General features: G+C 42.5%; 1 protein-coding gene and 1 long non-coding RNA gene across 6 annotated transcripts in view; both read right to left on the bottom strand.

Annotated features, from left to right (window-relative positions):
• Nucleotides 1-20,111, bottom strand: part of LOC135259558 (uncharacterized) — a 355,375-nt gene that overhangs the window by 186,413 nt on the left and 148,851 nt on the right. The window lies entirely within an intron of this gene.
• The window catches only part of LOC135259539 (equilibrative nucleobase transporter 1-like), a 42,847-nt gene continuing 32,589 nt past the window's right edge, over nucleotides 9,854-20,111 (bottom strand). For 4 of the 5 annotated variants that reach the window (XM_064344051.1, XM_064344050.1, XM_064344052.1 and 1 more), the window contains 5 exons: nucleotides 16,074-16,214; nucleotides 14,017-14,124; nucleotides 12,898-13,084; nucleotides 12,655-12,778; nucleotides 9,854-12,568 (listed from right to left, as the gene is read on the bottom strand). In XM_064344051.1, coding sequence (XP_064200121.1) covers nucleotides 12,392-12,568; nucleotides 12,655-12,778; nucleotides 12,898-13,084; nucleotides 14,017-14,124; nucleotides 16,074-16,214 — 737 coding nt within the window. In that variant the 3' untranslated portion in view covers nucleotides 9,854-12,391. The remainder of the gene's footprint in view (nucleotides 12,569-12,654; nucleotides 12,779-12,897; nucleotides 13,085-14,016; nucleotides 14,125-16,073; nucleotides 16,215-20,111) is intronic. The other variant, XM_064344054.1, reaches the window with a different exon arrangement.

Here is a 20,111-nt window from a genome sequence, read left to right as displayed (position 1 = left end):
GATATTTGGCTTGGCTTGTGCAAAGCAACCCCCCCCCACCCCCCACCCCCCCATGTGCATAGGCTATGCATAACAATTTGTAATGTATCCTGTGTTTGGAATTGAGCTTATGTTTGAGTTCTGCGAGTTTGGCAAAGAAATTCATGAAGTGTTATATTTGGCTAATTATTGCTTTAGGAGATGTAAACAATCAGGTATGTAGTGTACTGCTCATTATCTAATTAGGAATAATGAATGCATAAATGCATAGCAAAATATCAACCCAAATAGATACTTAATCAAATAACATAAATTGATAATTGGCCAAAAAAAAAAATGTTAATAAGATTTAAAAAATTAGCTCCTTCCCTCTTCCCAGTAATCACTCTCGTCAGAAGCAAATGCAACATCTTCTGTGCGACATTAGAGTTAACTTTCCCTCAAGAACATGAAACAATATTTATTGGTATTAGTACAATAAACCTAATATACTGTACGCATTTACTTGCATACATTGCTATGTGATGCAACGTTTAATTAAACATGTTGTAATGCCATGAAGCGAGGTGGACACAGATGCAGATAATGACTCATAAACAGGCAATAAACAAACACGTGAACTTTAATAATGGGGGGGGGGGGGCAAAGTAACAAACAGGAAGTAACACGGGACAGCAAAAACCAATAACACCGGGAACAAAAAAAACTAGCAATGAAGAGAATAACCTGGTGACTACGAAATGCAGGAGCAAGAAACAAGGCTGAGGATTTGTAAGAAAGCAACGAAAACTTAGAGAAAATACAGCAAACACAGCAAACTTAAATACCTAGTACAATCAGGTGAAACTAATGACTAATGGACAAGCAGGTGGGGGAATCAACCAATAAAATAATAGAAAAACTAATGAGGGAACAAGCTAAACAACCAGACACATGCTTAATAGGTAAGTACATAATAATGAAACTAAGCTGGGGAAAACATGTGCAGGCCAAGGATGGGAGACCAGAATTTCTCTGGCCTCCAAGAGCCATGACACATGTACTCCCACTGTTGCAGTAAATCTTGCAACTGGCTTTTGCTCTACTTGGGGGACTTGATTGAGAAGAGATTAGACTAATCTTAGCTGTTAATGTAGAACATGTCTGCGGCGCACAGCATGCCAGTCCACAGTCTGTCAGAGCAGAGTTAGCCAGTGAAAGAAAACCTAAACATAATGGCTTTATTTTATTTTTTTCCAAATACAAATTTCATCACCAAATCACAGAGCTAAGAGTCCCTCTAAAGATGGCGAGTCCTCCGGAAATGCACCGCGGCGTGACGCCAACTATAACTTCTCTATAGACATCAATGCAGTATAATGGATGGTCTCCTGATGAGGAAAGATGACACTCCGTTGCAAGTATTTCCCTCTGCCTGGCAGAGTCTCTGTTATAGAGGCAATTGCATCAAATAAAACCCTAAGCCACATCTATGTAGGGCTTATGAATGAGTTATATAGTACTTATGAAGGAGTTATCTGGCTGTTACAAAGGATCTTTCCTAGAAAGTGTTAACAATTTTAAATAAGGAGCCCTAAGGTGACAGATGAGAACTGCATTGATGTAAAAATGCTGTTACTGGTTGCTATTACTGTACTGTGCATGTGCAGGGAATAATGCTCCAGGAATGAGCAAGTCTGGGGAGAATGGACTATCACTAAGGTTTCTCTGCTTTGTGGGTGTTATCATAGACTCCATTAGCACACTGTTAACATAAGCTCTGCAAGCCGATACATCACTAATTTATGCTTAGTTGCTTTATGTCCTATTTTACAGCTTCAACAGAACACAGTGCCCTGTGTGGAGGTCATGTCGGGCCTGGGATCTTGAGGCAGGAATCAATAATGTAACTGCTAAATTGAATAGCGAGTGTCTGTTTTGTTGAAAAATTGAATTCCTGAACAGAACAATGAAGATAGATAAACTTTTTTTTTTTTTTTAACTGGATACTGTTATCACCAGGACGTGACTGACTCGTTTAGTTATTATGTAAGATCCCCTGTCCCAGAACAGTGTTTGCCAAACCTCCTTTTTACCATGAGGTTTGAAGGGTGCAGAATATGCCACTGAATACTCATATTAGATTATGCCATTCTTAAACGAATGGTTACTGCCCAGAAACAAAAAACAGAGGTACTTCTGGTGATCCCGATGTATGGGAACATGGAAGTATGCATCCTGCAGGTCCACCGAGGTGAACCAGTCGCTGTCCCTCACCAATGGGAAGAGGCAGGACAGGCGGAGCATGTGGAAAGGCAGGCGTCTTAGAAAATGATTGAACCTCTTCAGGTTTAGGATGGGGCGGAAGCCTCCATCCTTTTTTGGTGTGAGAAAATAAGTTAAATAAAACCCCTGTCCTGCTGCCACCGAGGGCAGGGGTGTTATCGCTGCTTTCTCCAACAGAGCTACGACTTTATCAAAGAGAGCCTGCGCAGCAGCTCACTCGAGTTGGAATAATCCCACGAAATTGGGGGGACTTGGTCCTGAACTGGAGCCTGTACCTTGATTCTAAGGTGCTGAGCACCCATGGGCACTGGGTGCACAGGCGCCATCGGGTGAGATGGAGAGGGGAGAAACGCGGTGCTGGAGGCTGCCAACCGTCAGCAACGGGACTGGCTACCAGGAGCAGGCTTGCGGGGGGGTCTACGGGATCGGCCCTGGTCCCAGAAGGAACGCTGAGGCCCAGGGCCCGCGGACCTGGGCGAGGGCCCAAAAAAGACTTGGCGTCCACCAGAGTGGGTGGGGCCAAAAGATGGAGGTGCTCCGTGACCAGCATGACTTCCAAGCGCACTGCGTACTGGGGGCCTTGGGGTCGGAGCATGCCTCACGGAACGAGTCAGCTCCCTCGTCCTGTGAGACTGCTCCAGCGCAGCCTCTGCAGGTGGCCCAGACACCTCCCCAGGGACTACAGGGGCCGTGAGGGCTGCCATGCAGTCCTGGTGTGCCAGATTGGACTGGGACAGCCACACCTGGCGACGGGCCTGAACAACCGAGGTCATGGAATGCCCCAGGGCTTGGGCATGAGCACTAGCCCCACGCATCATGATCTCAAGCACCCGCAACATCCACCACTGAGCCACTGGGGACAGCGGAGAACAGGTCTTGCAGCAACCCCTCCAAGTACACCAACAGTAGCGCGTTGTTGCTGGCCAGCCGAGCTGACAAGGCAGAGGCCTAGTAGGCCTTGCGCAGCTGACTGTCAGTAACCCGGCAGTGCTTATTGGGATGCTGGGAATCAGGTCCAGCCTTGCAAGCAGCCCCAGCGAGCATCGCAAATGTAGGCCCAACCTGAGAAACAGCAGCCACCCCATAGGACGCAGCGCCAGCCAGATTGGCAAGCTGGGTCCTGGGGAGTGCAGATGTCCCAGGAGACTTCCAGGACGATTGTAACTCAATCATGAAGTCAGGCAAAAACGGCAAACCCTCCGGCTTGAGCCACTGGGGGCCACAATCAAAAACCGAAGGAACAGGAGCAGATGCTGGAGGGGGAAGGCGAGCACGCTCAGCCGTCCTGAAAATCACAGCCCGGTCAGAGGAATCCAGGGCAGGGGGCCCAGATGAAGAGGAGTACTCCTCCTGGTCAGAAACAGCCCCCGTCTCAGTCTCTGACTGTTGGGGGTCAAGCGGATAGTCCAGGCTGTCCGATGCTGCAGTGGACAGCTCATCAGGGTGACGGCGGGGGCGTTCTTGGCGTAGTCGGCAGGATCGCTAACCTGGTTTTTCCCCCTTCATTGTTCCTGTATTCTAGGTTGGCCCCCAGGGCCTGACTCCATCCACAAAATCCAGGCTGGCCTCCAGGGTTTTGGAAAGTCACATTCCCTGGTGGGGCCATGTCCCAGCCCCCGGTAGCTTGGTTAGTCTCGGGATGTGGGCAATTACGGATCCAATGTCCTTGTTGTCCACAATTGTAGCAGACATCGGGGCCCACCATAGGCTGGGGCCTTTGTCCAGTCCCTCGAACTCGGCCGCGTTTACGTCCTCGACCGCGACCCCCCTGCTGCTGTAGGGAGCTGTGGCTCAGTCTTCCCTCCAGGCATGCTGTACTGTACTGTACTAGGAGGCAGGACTAGGCATAAAGCTTACCAGGGCTGGTGCTTGACCTGTGCCGGTTGTTGTCCCACTGGTGGGGGGTTGGGGTCGGCGTGGGTCGGAGCTGGAACTTGCTTCTGCCTGAGCACGGGGTGCGGAAGGTTGTCGTGGAGCCGGCGGGTGATAGGGCGGTGAACACGCAGGGCAGTCCAGGTCCAAGTCAATTTGGTGCATGCTGGCGAGTTGTGCTGAATTTGGATACAAAGGGCCACCGGAATGCAGAGCAGGAGGTAGCACTGAATCTAAAAGTGACGTTTTTTTCTCAGCTGTCTTATCTCCATCTCCCACCTTAGTCTGTTTCTCCTGCCTTAAAGTTGTTTCTTTTGTCCATAAAACTACTGCTTCCCAGTCGGGTTTCCATTTATATTTATTTTTCTTATATTTAGTCTCATGTTCCTACAATCTAATCTTTAAGAGTTCAATCTGATTTGGGCTAAAACTGCCCTTTTTAGGGAATCCTAATTTTTCCCATCTATCACACTGGTGCGTGCCTGCCAACCTATATCTGTCATGCATGATTTTTATTGGACCCGTAAGTTCTGAGTCCTGGATCTTTGAACCCTTTGAATTATTCAAACCCATGGTTGTAAGTTTATCCTACCACCAATCTGAACCCTATTTTTATCTTAATGTCTAAAAACAACTTTTTGTATATTTATATAAAAATGAAAATAATTTTTCCCTTTTATATATCCGTGCACGTTTATTATTTATCCACTATTACTAATTCTTATATTTATTTCCCTCCCAAGGGATACCGCCCTCTTATATTACCTGTTGAACAGAAGTGATGTGGTCTCACCTTGGTATGTTCTTAGGATCGCGTATTGGTCACCCCTCGAATGAGCTTCCCCGACTCGGACCGGATACCGCCATCTTTCCCCGCAGGCGACTGCTTACAGTCCCTTCTTGGGGTGGGTTTTCGGTTCAAGATATTATAATCCCTGGCAGTGTACACTGTCTTTTCCGCGCCACAGCCTCTAAGGTTACTCTGTAGAAGGGAAAAACCAAGTTAGTGATCCTGCCGACTATGCCAAGAAATGTCAGGGAAATTACCGTTCCCCATGTCCACACACCCAGAGGTGAGATCTTTCCCCAATAACACAGTCACAGCACTTTCAAAGATCAATAAGATTTTTATTCAACTTGCAAGGCGAAGAACGAATGAGAGCACTCACAAAACTCTCTGAAGTTTCAGATGCATAGTCCGTTCCTTATATCCACAATCTCAGTAACTTTCCACTAGGCACAGGAGGCGTGTTTCTCCTTCTCACATCAACAGCTGCCCCCTGCCCTAATTAATCCTTACTCTCCTTAGCAGTGGACACCCAGCCTGACAACCTTGGTCTTCCCAGCTTTATTTTGTCTCCCGATAAGACTGACCGTACAATAAATCCTCCAGGGTGCGGTGTCATCCACCAGTCCTCCCAATTTCTGGAGAATGGGACAATCTGTTTTTCACACTTAGGCCTTGATCATTTATCTTTTTTGTTTACTGACCAGTTCTCAGACAGGGTGTCTTCTCACTTTCCAGAACTCAGAACAGACTATTCAAATGTCTAAACACTTGATTTGAAACTATTTGCTATAAAGAGTATATTTCAAATCACTTACATTGGGATATATGGTATAACAATAATCAAGAGAATAATAAAGTATATATTTAATCACGTGATTGTCTCTATGTTAACACACATATACTGTCAATCATAAAATTACTCTTACAGGCCACAGGCTCCCAAGAGTCGTGGGGCCTAGGTGGCTGCTGTTGCGACGCTACTAGCCCTTGCAAGGGCTGCTGTATTGTCCGCATCTGAAGGAGCTCAGGCTCCTGATGCAAGCGCTTCCCAGTACGCTTCCTGGCCGCGGGCCTCTGCGTGTGCAATCCCTCCCCATCACGCTCAATGCGAACTGGTTGCCCAGGTAGGATGCCCTCCGTGGGCGAGCCACCACCCCCCGAATCCTGCGCACCCTCTAACATAATGAATGCTGCAGTGCGCACACAACCAATAAACCACGGACCTGAACAGTAATACTGGAGGACACGAGGGGGTGGAGGAGCCTAAGGTGGTGTACGGACACAGAGGCTCCCTTCGGCATTGAAATGTTTGTGTTCAGCACAAAGTACAACAATATCTATGATATAATGTGTAAGTAGCAAAATAGTGCATGTATATTATATTATATACAGTCCCCTCCAAAAGTATTGGAACAGCAAGGTCAATTCCTTTGTTTTTGCTATACACTGAAGACATTTGAGTTTGTGGTCAAAAGATGTACATGGGATGACAGATCCGAATTTCAGCTTTTATTTCCTGGTATTTTTATCTAGATTTATTAAACAACTCAGAACATATCACCTTTTGTATCAGACAACCCAATTTTTAGGTGAGCAAAATTATTGGAGCATGTGACTGACAGGTGTTTCTTGTTGCCCAGATGTGTCCTGTTAGATTGATTGGTTAAACTATAAATAGTTCTGAATGTCTACTCTTGGTTTTAGCCTTGGGTTTTGCCTCTGAAGACTGCATTTGTGTTATAAAGGATAAACTAACATGAAGACCAAAGAGCTGTCTTTGGGAGAAAAGCAAGCTTAGAAAAGAGGGGAAATTGACCAGAGCCATTGCACAAGCATTGGGGATAGCTTGTACAACAACTTGGAATGTCCTGAAAAAGAAAGAAACCGCTGGCGTACTGAGCAACAGACATTGAACAGGTTGACCAAGGAAAACAACAGCAGTTGATGACAGAAACATTGTGAGAGCTGTGAAGAAAAACCCCAAAACATCAGTCAGTGACATCACAAACAATCTCCACAGGGCAGGGGTGAAGGTATCTCAATCAACCATTCGAAGAAGATAAAGTATATAGTACTACTAAAGTATAGAGGTTATACCACAAGATGCAAACCACTCATCAGTAGTAAGAATCGGAAGACGAGATTACAATTTGCAAAGAAGTACAGAGATGAGCCACAAAAGTTCTGGAACAAAGTTTTATGGACTGATGAGACCAAGATTAACCTCTACCAAAGTGATGGAAAGGTCAAAGTGTGGAGAAAGAAGGGATCTGCTCATGATCCAAAACATACGAGCTCATCTGTGAAGCACGGTGGAGGAAGTGTCATGGCTTGGGCTTGCATGGCTGCTTCTGGAGTGGGCTCAGAAGTCTACAAAAACATTCTGTCTGCCAACTTACGGAGAAATGCGTCCAAACTAATTGGGAGGAACTTCATCATGCAGCAAGACAATGACCCAAAACACACTGCCAACACAACAAAGGACTTCATTAGGGAGAAAAAGTGGAAGGTTTTAGACTGGCCAAGTCAATCACCAGAACTTAACCCAATTGAGCATGCATTTCACCTCCTGAAGAGAAGATTGAAGGGAAAAACCCCCGAAACAAACAACAACTGAAAGAGGCTGCAGTAAAAGCCTGGAAAAGCATCACAAAAAAAGAATGCAATAGTTTGGTGATGTCAATGGGTCGCAGGCTTGATGCAGTTATTGCAAGCAAGAGATATGCTACCAAATATTAAGTGTTATTTGCTTTCATTTACTGAAATACTCTCTGTTCCAATACTTTTGCTCACCTAAAAATTGGGTGGTCTGATACCAAAAGGTGCTATGTTCTAAGTACTTTAACACATCTAGATGTAAATACCAGGAAATAAAAGCTGAAATTCTGAACTCTTGTCTCATGTTCATCTTTTTATCTCAACCCCAAATGTATTGAATGTATTGCAAAAACAAAGGAATTGGCCTTGCTGTTCCAATACTTTTGGAGGGGACTGTATGTATACAATAGCAAAACCAATTAAATTCAATATAGGTTACTATAACCAGAAAAATATCAGTAGTAACTAATATAATTCAAAAGGTAACAGCAGTGAGCTGAGTAAAGCATTAGTCTTACCAGAAATGCGCACACATGCAATCAGCAGTACCAAACACAAAACACAACGCAGAACGCTGCATGGGAGTGAAGATGCCTTGAGTAGCGTACTCCGTTTGGCAGACGGTAGAGGGCAAAGCGGAGCCACGAATTTGCGGATCAAAAAGAAAGCTCGTTTGAAACGAAACACAGAAGGTTAGTTAGGGGCGACATAGCTCAGGAGGTAAGAGCGGTTGTCTGGCAGTCGGAGGGTTGCTGGTTCGATCCCCGCTCTGGGCTTGTCGAAGTGTCCCTGAGGAAGACACCTAACCCCTAACTGCTCTGGTGAATGAGAGGCATCAATTGTAAAGCGCTTTGGATAAAAGCGCTATATAAATGCAGTCCATTAACCAGTTTCAAATCAACAAGCAGCATGCAAGGCACGATAAAGCATGCAAGTGACGATTTTAATCAGTCTCTCAAAGCTCAAACCTGTCTCATAGGAGGCAAAAATAAAATGAGCCGCGGACATGAGGCAATACTTATTGTGTGACGTTGTGTCCGCCCCGTAGTGGTGGTTAATTTGCTATTCAGTCTCCTAGTAGCTCACCCTCTCGGCGAGGATGACCCATACAGTGGCGTGTTGACCGAAATGAAATAGAACTAGACTCCTCTGAATGACTTAACTTCTCATTATTCAAAGCTCTGTAACCAGAGTGTTTTTCCATTTGTGCCATCAGGCCTTATGATCTGAGACGTGTGTGTGTTTAGTCATATCTACTCTGGAGGCATAATTGTGGTTATTGGTCATTTTAATCTATCTGTTTTTCTTACTGTAACATCTATGCATAGCTTGGCAGATACTAATCAGGAGAAGAGGCTGGAATATTCATTTAACATTGGGAAAGACTCTATTAAGGTGAAGTAAAACACAAAGCACAAAAGGAACATGAAAAGACCACATACACCGATCAGCCACAACATTAAAACCACCTACCTAATATTGTGTAGGTCCCCCTCGTGCCGCCAAAACAGCTCTGACCCGTTGAGGCATGGACTCCACCTCTAATGGTGTCCTCTGGTATATTTGGCTTTCTGTATATATTTGTATCTACTGTATATTTGTATCTGATATTTTGTATCTACTCTAAATTTGCATCTGATTGTGTTACTTTGTTGTCATTGATGCTGCAACAGTGCAAATTCCCCCCGGGGATCAATAAAGTACACTACCACTACTACTACTACTTATTACATTGTTGGTTTTTATTGCATAAAAAATTTGAAATGGATTACATTATTGGGAGTTATTACACTATTGGTAGTTTATTACATTATTAGTTGCTACAGGGCTATAAAAAGCTAAGATATTGTTAGAGGGTGAATTATTTCCACATGATTTTAAAAACTCTTGACGGGTCAGAGCTGTTTTGGTGGCACGAGGGGGACCTACACAATATTAGGCCGGTGGTTTTAATGTTGTGGCTGATCGGTGTATACCCTATAGCACCTTTTATTTGCCTACACTTCTTGGGCAACTAAAATAAATTTCCATGTACAGAGAAGCAGCATATTGCCATTCGTGATTTATCATCTTTATGTGACAATGGCAGACTGTTGGGTAATCATTTCAGCATTCATCTATACATTTCAATGATATCATCAACACTGGCTTCTCTATACAATACAATATGACTTATATGTTACTGTGTGTGTTGCTATTATTTCATGCTGCATTCATTTAGGGTAAAGGGGGATTCAGTCCATTACGTGTATAAAAGGAAGTCCTGGCAATGGCTCTGGCCTGTGAAAGCCTGGAGCAGCTGGGAACTCTGGGTCTCACAGTTTATTAAACAGACGTGTGACAGGAAGGTATTGTTTAAACACGTTTGTTTTTTTGTTTTTTTAGTACCTTACAAGCAAAAACCAAAAGGTGCTTTTGTTTTACAAACAATCAGCAATACATCAAAAATAAAGATTAACCCTAAATGCACTAACCAGGGTAAGGAAACTAAAATTGGGGTAATATGTGAGTGTAATATAACTTCATGGTTTAGGTATATAAGCAATTACAATAATCCAAATGTAATGATACAACAGCATGTATGACTTTCTCAGTATCCTCAAATGATAAGATTGTTCTAATTTTGGGTATATTCATTAACCGATAGAAACATGTCTGAATTAGCTTGTTCATATGCAGATCACACCAAGATCACACCAAAATTTCTTGAGTATCATCAGCATAAAAGTAATAGGATATGCTGTGTTTACAAATAATCTGGCCAAGTGGTAACATATATGGAAAACAGAATTAGCCCAAGGATAAATACCTGAGGAACACCACAATTTATCATTGCTAATAATGATACAATATTACCTATAGAAACAGAACATTTTCTGTTTGACAAATAAGAATAAAACCAGTTCTGTCATCCCAGAGATGCCAACCCAGTTTTTTAGCCTGCCAATTAAAGTAGAATTATCAAGAGTATTAAATGCCACACTTAGATCTAATAGGACAAGAATGGAGCAGTCACCAGAATCAGAATTTTGAAGGGGATCCATTAATTACCTTTATAAGGGCTGTCTCTGCACTATGATGAGATCTGAAGCCAGACTGGAATTTCATATCATATATATCATTCCTATTCATTGCAGATCAAAGGTGTTTGGAGACCACTTTTTCCAAGGTCTTGTAGATGAAAGGTAACTTTAAAATAGGTCTATATTTATTAAGCACTGAAGTGTCTAGCCTTAGTTTCTTTAGGAGTGGCTGCACATTTAAAATAAGTAGAAGCATACCCCATCATATGTGAACTGTTTATCATGTAGACTAAATTAGGACCAATTGTAGCTAACACATCTTTTAAGTATATTTCACATATTTCACGGACAGTGGAGACAGGAGTATAAATGAGCTGTTCTCCATTTATATCAATTGAGGCAGCAGAATGAAACTTTTTTTAAATAACCTTTGGTGTAATGTAAAAACATATCCACAGTACTGCATATGTTACTGGTCTTAATCACAGAGAATTATTAGAATTATTACATATTCAGCACCTCTTTTCTTTCCACACTCTGTTTCTTAACTGTAGGAGGTTCTGTTTGCCAACAAGATTTTCAGGTCGTGCAACAAATGGAACCTCCTTGAGTTAAGAAACAAGAGTTTCAGGTTATGTATTGCAGTAAAGAAATGTCCAACTGTTACAGAATAATACTTGGTCTCTTTAAAACATTTGGATGCATAACGTTGAAATGTTTCAGCTTAAACAGTAGGGTGACAGTACCTGAATGTCCCCAGTACTGTATGTTACAGGTATAACTGTTCCCAGTAATGTGTCTTACTGGCATTCATTGGTATTGCACCCTGATACCTTAGCGTCAGCACTGTTTGTTGTCTAAACCTTTGTGATTGTACCTACATAAGCTGCTCTGCATGGGCATATGTTAAATGCCTAAAGACAACTGCTGATACAGTTGTTAGCTGAGTAGTAGAGGGGCTGGTGGGTTAAACTCTTTCTGTTGTGTTTCTGTGAGGGGCCTCTGAGGGGCCTCATATATGAACATAGACTGAGTGAGGGGGCACTGAGGAGCCCCATATGAGCATAGACTGAGTGAGGTGTCACTGAGGGGCTCCATATATTAACCTAGAATAAGGGGCTACTGAGGGGCCCCAAAATATGAACATATACCGAGTGAAGGGCTACTGAGGGGCTCAAAATATGAACACAGAAGGAAACAGCTCTTCTGCCTGAAATACGGTCTTCTTCCCTTATGTCGCTAGGTCACTGTGAAGGTTTCTTCAACGCGAACACCAGTGTGGTTTTCCCTTGGTTCGCTAGGCTCAGTTCAGTCCTTTGTCAAACCAGTTTGGTCTTAAAATGTCAACCGCAAATACAAGTCAATTTACTTGTGTGTCCATCAGTTGTGCGTAACTTTGACTTTTAACAAAATGCCTAAATCTATTATTGAAAGGCATGACCAAAGCGACCAGTGCAAAGACTGAGAAGCCAATCTTTAGGCAGGTTTAGAGTCAATGCCAAAGCCAATGCAAACAAATCATAGAGTCAATCATATTAAAAACATTTGTCAGGCTGCTAGAAAATAATGAAGTTGAGAATATAAATGCAGGTACAATTATATGGGCAGTAAAACAGGCGGTAAAGCAGGAAAACGTGGAGGACAACTGCACCCCTGTTTGTAAATACTGCTCAGATAGAGTCCATGGAATGAAGCAAGTTCAATTCAAGGTGAGCAGCAAACAGAGATGCCATGGAGACCTGGGGAGGATGCTCCCATCCTGACAAACCACAACAATGTATCATAAACCCCCACCACCCCATCCCACCCAGGAACATCCCATCTACCCTGTCCTGCCCCGCAACTTTCCCTTTTTTGGAGGTATCTAAGAGGAGTCCACTGCATCCTGGAGTGCTTCCCTGTTGATGGAGGAGGAGCTGCCACCATTGGCCAGCTGCTTGGTAGAGGACCTCCTCTGACTGGCCAGCCTGCGGCAGTGTATGCAGACGTAGAGAGGGTGGATGAAGGCACACAGGCTGAGGAGGGTCAGGGCCACGTTTATCTGTAGGCACAGGGAACAGGAGACACTGACACTCTCCTGCTGATTGGATGTGGTGTGCAGGTGGATTTGGGTGGGGCAGTACTCACGTATAAGGGGTCTCCATCGAACACCCCTTTCACCAGAGAGAAACAGGGGTATTGCAAGAGCGAAACCACAGCCGACAAAGCCATCATCAGCCCATAGAGCTTCCCAAAGTGACTGGTTGGAAATCTACAAACATGAGCAGAGAGGGGAAAAGGATTAGCAGAAAAGGAGAAGAGAAATAGACGCTCTGGATAAATAATTCAGTATAACTGAATGTGAGAGCAGACGTAAGCGTGCTGACTCACGCAATGCTGATGAAGGCGGCATTCCCTCCATAGAGGAAGGAGCGGTTGAGCACCTGCAGGGCGAAGGACAGGTACTGCAGTGAGAGCACAGGTGTCGTGGCGCAGATGGAGAACAGGAGGCACTGCAACGCGGTCAGGAAGAGGGAGAGCACTGCTGAGCGCAGGTCCGCCTCCTCCTCTGTCTCCCCTGCACCCGAGGAAAGGGATACGAGGGTTATCCACACCCACCAAACCAGAGGCCCCAAACATTCTGTAAAGTTTAGTCCTGATTTCTCTTCTGAAATTTTCACGAAACATTTCGGTGTTGCGCAACCACACCTTCTGGTTACCAGGGTTACAAACGCAGCAACACAACTGACACCTGTTCTCACAGATTCATCACACCAACCAGATAGTCTCCTTCGTGCTGTCCTCTACAACAGTATTTCTTAGCCCTGGTCCTGAGGACCCACTGTGTATACTGTGTTTTGTCAAAACCAGTCTCTTGATCAATTAAGGTTGTTGAACATGTGTTTAAGTTCTACTATAACTGTGTGGTTAAACTTATTTTAACACAGTGCATGTTTGCCATTTGCTGTCAGTGAACTCAATTCATTTTATACAGATGGTTTCAGGTTTCCAAATGGGACCCAACTGGTGTCACCTGTCAGTTTGTAATTGAATCAATTAAAATGAAAGCTCTTTCAGTTTGGAATTATTTGCTAATGTACATACAGCATAGTAAATGAAAGCATCAGTTGGTCTGACCAATTGAAATTCCTGGGATGTGAACATGGCATATGTATGTTTAGGGCATAGAGAGCGACCTCTGGCAAAATGTTGCTTTAAGAGGGTAAATTCTCCTTCAGTATATGCACCAAGCCTAATTAATCACAATTAGTGTCTAATTAAGAACAATTAGCAGCGCATTACAATACATAGCTTGTTACTATTTTCCAGAATCCAGTGAGTGACAGGAATTAGAACAATACATGTATATTTCCCCCTTTTCCTCTCAGTTTAGAACGCGTACGTGGCGGTAATGTCACCCAGGGTTTGGGCACGTCCCTCGCCTGGTCTGTGCAGAACTGACCACGTCCTGCTGTAGCACACCTGTGTGCAGGTGAGGCAAACACCCACCTGGAGCACGTTTCCTGCCTTTGTGCCTGTCCATGATCAGACCATTCCAGGGGGCGCACAGGACTCCACACAGCTGAGTGATGGCAAAGGCATTGGTGTAGCGGCTCACTGAGAAAGAGAGAGAATCTCCAGAGTGTTAGCATACTCAACTGACCACACACTCTAGACTAGACTACTACTCACAATCCAAATCAAACACTTGGATTCATCTGAGTCATTTGCCCTTGACCTTGACTAGGAAATAAATGCAACTGTGATGTTTATTTTTTTACTTCAAAACATAAGCTTTCAGTAAACAACACCTATGCCTATACATACAACAACACATATGCATACACCTACACTATGTCTATACATACAACTACACCTATACCTACACCCATACCTATACCTACACCTTTACACCATTTACACATCTGTAATCCTCCATTCAAAGCCTAAATAAGCAGCCAAATAATGTTGATGTGTTTAGCCGCGTTTCCACCGCAGGAACTTTCCCCAGGAACTAGGAACCTTTTGAGGAACTCAGTGCTTTTCCATCGCAGGGACAGGGGTCTAAATTAAGTTTTGGGGACATTATTTTACCCCCAACAAAGTCCCTGCTCAGGGGGTAGTACTTTCCAAAAGTACCAGAACCTTTGGGGTGGGGCGCAAGCGCAAACATTTCTGATTGGTCGAGTAGGTTACTCGCAGCATTTTATTTCAACCGCCATTTTAAAAAATCTGCAGCCACAAATCCGATTCATTATTTTCAAAATAATAACTTGAATTCAAACTTTTATGTTATGCGGTTATAGCCTGCAAACGTCTACAGATAAGAAATTAAGATTGAGGATTATAACATATGTGCTCTTCTTTTCTTGCTTTAGCATTAAGTCTGTTTTATAAAATATTAAGCATTCGTGCTGGGACAGCATAATACGCAGCCTACCAAAACATTAAAACGGTTTCATTTGGTTGCTGAATATTTTCATCCGGATTTTCTTTGTTAGCCCGTTATAATTGACTCAAAACGCTTATATGTGAGGTAGCCTATGCAGTAGTTCTGCATAATTTACATCGAGGATACAGACAGTAAAATCAAACAGGAAAAAATCACCTTCCGCACTTTTTGTCAGAGTGAAATAACAGGTTAATTCTAGTAATCGTCCCTTTCGCTTTTTCAAACTGCCATAATTTTACTTTGCGATTCTTCAATTCCACAAAAAGGCCAGGAAGACTAGACATGGACTGGTGCATGGTTCGCATCTGGAGGGCAAAGCAAACGGTGGTCCAAACGGTGGTCCACGCAAGTCCGAGTTTTCATTCTATTTATTCTTGTCATTTTGTGATTATATGGAAATGACGATGAGAGTCGAATTAATCAATACAACAGCAAATTGTTTACGACGTGTGCATGTTTTCTGTTATAAATGTTGTTACCAGTTATTTGTGGAATGTGAATGCATTCTGTCGCCTCGGCTGTCAAGACATGAAAGTGAATGTTTGCATAAAAATATAATGAATGTGTTTGAGAGGATATATAAAACAGTTACAGTCTGTATATTGGCCTGTTATATCCTGTTTGTTACATAACAACGGTCCAAGTCAAACTATCAACGAGAGTTTTGCTTGACAACGGTAAAATAATATGCCCAAACGGCCACAGAAAAATATTTCAATTTCAGGTGATTAAGTCAATAAAAATCAATAAATACTAAAGTAACTATATATAGTCATTGTTGGTAACCAGTTCTATAAGTGGAATAAACCCCCTCTGGGCTGTCCCGTTATTGGAAAATAATGTACTTCGGTGGTAGTATGGAGTTACAAAAGAAATCATATGACAGATGGACTGACGACAACGTCGCTTTTTCATACGTCAGCGGACTAATTTGCCTAATCTTCGCGGGTCTTTAGACCACGATGGAAACGCTGACAACAATGGACTGAAGGAACCTTTTAGTTCCTTGAAAAGTAGTTCCTGGGACTAAAAGTTCCGGGTACTTTTGGTGGAAATGCGGCTTTTGATAATATAGATCTGGTTGAACGAGTGTGAGGGAGGGAGGTGCTTGTACCCAGGACTGGGTCTCCTGCAGTCAGGCGGTTCAACATGGGGTTCAGGGTCCCGATGAACAGGTAGTGCCTCAACTGCATGACCGACAGCCACACCAGGTGCCACAGGAAGAACCAAGAGAGTACGCTTTGTCTGAAACTAACTGCAGAGCGAGAGGGAGAGAGAGATCAGTAATACTGTTGCTAGGCTGTATTACAGTAACACTTCAGTGATGCAGTGGTTGTTGGCCACCATGGTAAAGAGAATCCAGTATCACCTATGGGGAGAAACAACAGGCAGCAGTGTGGTGGGTGATGCTGGGTGGGGCTGTACCGGTCTGCAGGGCAATGTAGGGACAAAATAACTAGAGCCCGACCGATGCCAGATTTTTGGGTCCGATGCCGATCCCGATTTTGGAGAGTCCTAGCCCACCGATTACCGATGTTTTGACAGATATTTTGTCAAAAAGGGCAAAAAATAAATAAATCAATTTGAAAAACTTATATTTTATTAAAGTTTCTATATTTAAGAACATTTAACTTATAAGCAAACAAATAGAAATAAGAATAAACACACAAAGAACTTTTTAGATAAAAAAATGTAAAAGATGATATTAAATTAAATATATATATTAACACCATCTTTAAGTGTGTGAAATCAAAATAACTCAACACCTTGCTTTTACTCCTTTCTTTTCCAGCCATCTATAAAAAATTTTAAAAAATCAGTTTTCCAGTTTCAAACATGTATTTTTATGAATATTATTATTATTGTTGTTATTTGTTATTATTTGTTATTATTATTTCTTAGTATCTATTCTCAGTAAATAAATTATATTTTCTTATTTTATTCCTACTACATGATCTCAAAGAGTAAGAATTTATCTAGCGAGCTTCTCTGTCCATAAGAATCCGGTGGTGAAAATAACTACAATGCGCTCTGATGCGTGACTAGATGACACACTCGCTCGCAATAATGCATTAGCTATTGACACAGCCTCATTATTTCTTATTATATATTCTCAGTAAGTTACATGAATTATATTTTCTTATTTTATTTCTACTACATGATCTCAAAGAGTAAGGCATTATCTAGCGGAGCTAATGAGTGAATCAAGTGTACGTTAGATGAAATTAAATTGACTGGATGAAATACGTGGAAAAAACTACAATGCGCTTTCGTGCAGGTTACCCGCGCTAACTGTTGGTTGATTCACTTCTCCAACAGCAAGCCTTCTCTCATGTTATCACGACAAAGCTAGATAACATGGCTTAAAATGATCCACGTTTTTACTGTCTGGTTTGCTCACTACGATGACGCGTGACTAGATGACACACTCGCTTGCAATAACGTGTTGGCTATTGACACAGCATATAATAGCTAATATCATTATCTCAGATAAAAAAACAAATGTGTGATGCATTCAATCACCATTTTATTTTGGCTGGTTATTTATTTGAGAATACAGCGATGTCCTCTGGAAATGTAGATCCTACGCTGCTTATGTGCTCACTGCCACTTCAGAAAGGCTTGCTAGCCAGTGAACCAAAAGTGAACCAAATATTTTAGCTAGGTCGCTCGCTTGATAATGAGGATTGATAAACATAGTGGTCGTCGCATTTAATTAAAAACTTTCACTAAATATACATACCTTTATTGCGGCAATCGAATCTGTGCAGACAGGTCTTGCAGTGGAGAATATTGGATGAGGCACGAGTGACAAACGTCTTACTACAGAAGGAGCGCGTCAGCTGCTGCAGTTCACACTTGTATTAGAGCTCCCTCTACTGGATAATTCTAGTAAATAGCAATTACAACGTTCGAACAGACAAGTACAGATAAATAATCAATGTTTTTTTGTTTATTATACTTATTTAAAAGTCGGGACACATCGGCTGCATAACTGCCGATGCCGATGTCGTCAAAAAAATCAAATAATGGCCGATATATCGGCCAAACCGATACATCAGTCGGGCTCTAAAAATAACTACTGCAACTCTGGAGAACTCTCCTAAATTCCAAGGTTCACAGAATGCCTAGCTATTGCTACTATGGCATCACAAAGATTTATCTGAACAAAATGTAAAAGTCACTCTTTATAACAAATCCGATCAACAATTGAGGCCAAAATTTACATATACCTAGGCTAAAGACATTCAAACTCAATTTTTTTCCCACAACTCCACACATTTCATGTCACCACACATTTCCTGTGTTAAGTCAATTAGGGTATCTACTTTATTTCCATAAAAGGTTTCAAAATAATAGCTAAGAGAGATTTATTTCTGCTTTTATATACTATATCAGATTTTTAGTGGGTAAAAAGTTTACATACACTTGGTTAGTATTTGCTGGCATTGCCTTTTAATTGCTTAACGTGAATAAAACGCTTGGGGTAGCCTTCCACAAGCTTCTCACAATACTTTGCAGGAATTTTTTCCCATTCCTCCTGACAGAACTGGTGTAACTTAGTCAGGTTTGTGGGCCTCCTTGCTCAGACACGCATTTTCAGTTCAGTCCACAAATTGTCTCTGGGATCCAGGTCAGGGCTTTGTGATGGCTACTCCAATACTTTCACTTTGTTGTCTTTAAGCCATTTTATTACAACTTTGGAGGTATGCTTCGGATCATTGGAAGATCCAGTTGCGACCAAGTTTTAACTTTCTAGCTGATGTCTTGTGGTGTTGCTTCAGTATTTCTAGATATTCCTCCATCCTCATGATGCCATCTATTTCCTGAAGTGCACCAGTCCGTTTTCCAGAAAAACACCCCCACAACATGAGTCTGCCACCCCCATGCTTCACAGTTGGGACGGTGTTCTTCGGATTAAAAACCTCACCCCTGTTTCTCCATACATAGCGCTGATCATTATGGCCAAACAGTTCAATTTTTGTTTCATCTTACCAGAGAACACTCCTCCAAAAGGCTAGGTCTTTGTCTTGGTACAACAGCCCTTCAGGCCATGGCGATGTAGGATTCGCTTAATGCTGGATGTAGATACTTTGGTACCTGATGCCTCCAACTCCTTCACCAGCTCCCTTGTTGTTGTCTTGGGGTTCAGTTGAACCTTTCGGACTAAAGTTCATTCAGCCCTGGGAGTTAATTTGTCCCTCCTTCCTTGACGATGCAGAGTCTGTGTGGTCCCAAGATTGTTCTATTTGCATACAATTGTTTGTACAGATGCTCGTGGTACCTTCAGTTGTTTGGAAATTTCTCCTAAGGAGGAACCGGACTTGTGGAGGTCCACAATTTTTTTTCTGAAGTCTTGGCTGAGGTGCTTGGATTTTACCATGGTATCAAGGGCAAAAAGGCAGTGGCTCTAAAGGTAGGCCTTTAAATACAGCCACAGGTGCCAATTAACTCCTAATTATGACAATTAGCCAATCAGAAGCTTCTAAAAAGTGTTTTAAAGAGTGTTTAAAGAGACAGTCAACTTGTGGCCTCAACTGTAGCCTATGCTTACTGTGTGAAAAGGACTTCATGTTCAAGGCTATAGATAACTGTTAGCCTACATAATGAGTATTGTACCTCATCAAACCTGTATTTTGCAGTTCCAATGATCTTTGGTATGCACTTATTGTACGTCACTTTTGATAAAAATATCTGCCAAATAAATGTCAATAAATGTAATGTAATAATATAAAGTGTACCAAACTGCGCATTGTTTGTATATTGTTTGTATATATTATATCTATTATGTTTTTTACTCCCCTTGCTATTGCACTATCCCCTCTGCTGCTGTAACACTGCAAATTTCCCCGCTGTGGGACTAATAAAGGATTATCTTATCTTATCTTAAGTACCTTAACTCAAGGTCAGCTTCAAGGTAAGTACAACCTAGCATATGCCCTGTGCTGTGCTGACTAATCACAAGAAACTGCAACAAAATGAAATTTTTTAAGCAGAAAAGGGATCTTCATTCAACCAGCCAAAAGAGACGTCGCCCATGCAAATAGAAAGGACTTCGGCCTGAAACCTCCACAAGTTCCCGACTCCACTATTGCATTCTCCCAAGGACCCAACAGTGACCACCAGAGGCAGCTACGCTCATGGAAGGACC

Source organism: Anguilla rostrata, chromosome 7 (assembly GCF_018555375.3).
Source record: "Anguilla rostrata isolate EN2019 chromosome 7, ASM1855537v3, whole genome shotgun sequence".
Taxonomy (NCBI): domain Eukaryota; kingdom Metazoa; phylum Chordata; class Actinopteri; order Anguilliformes; family Anguillidae; genus Anguilla; species Anguilla rostrata.
This window is presented reverse-complemented; position numbering and strand designations above follow the sequence as displayed.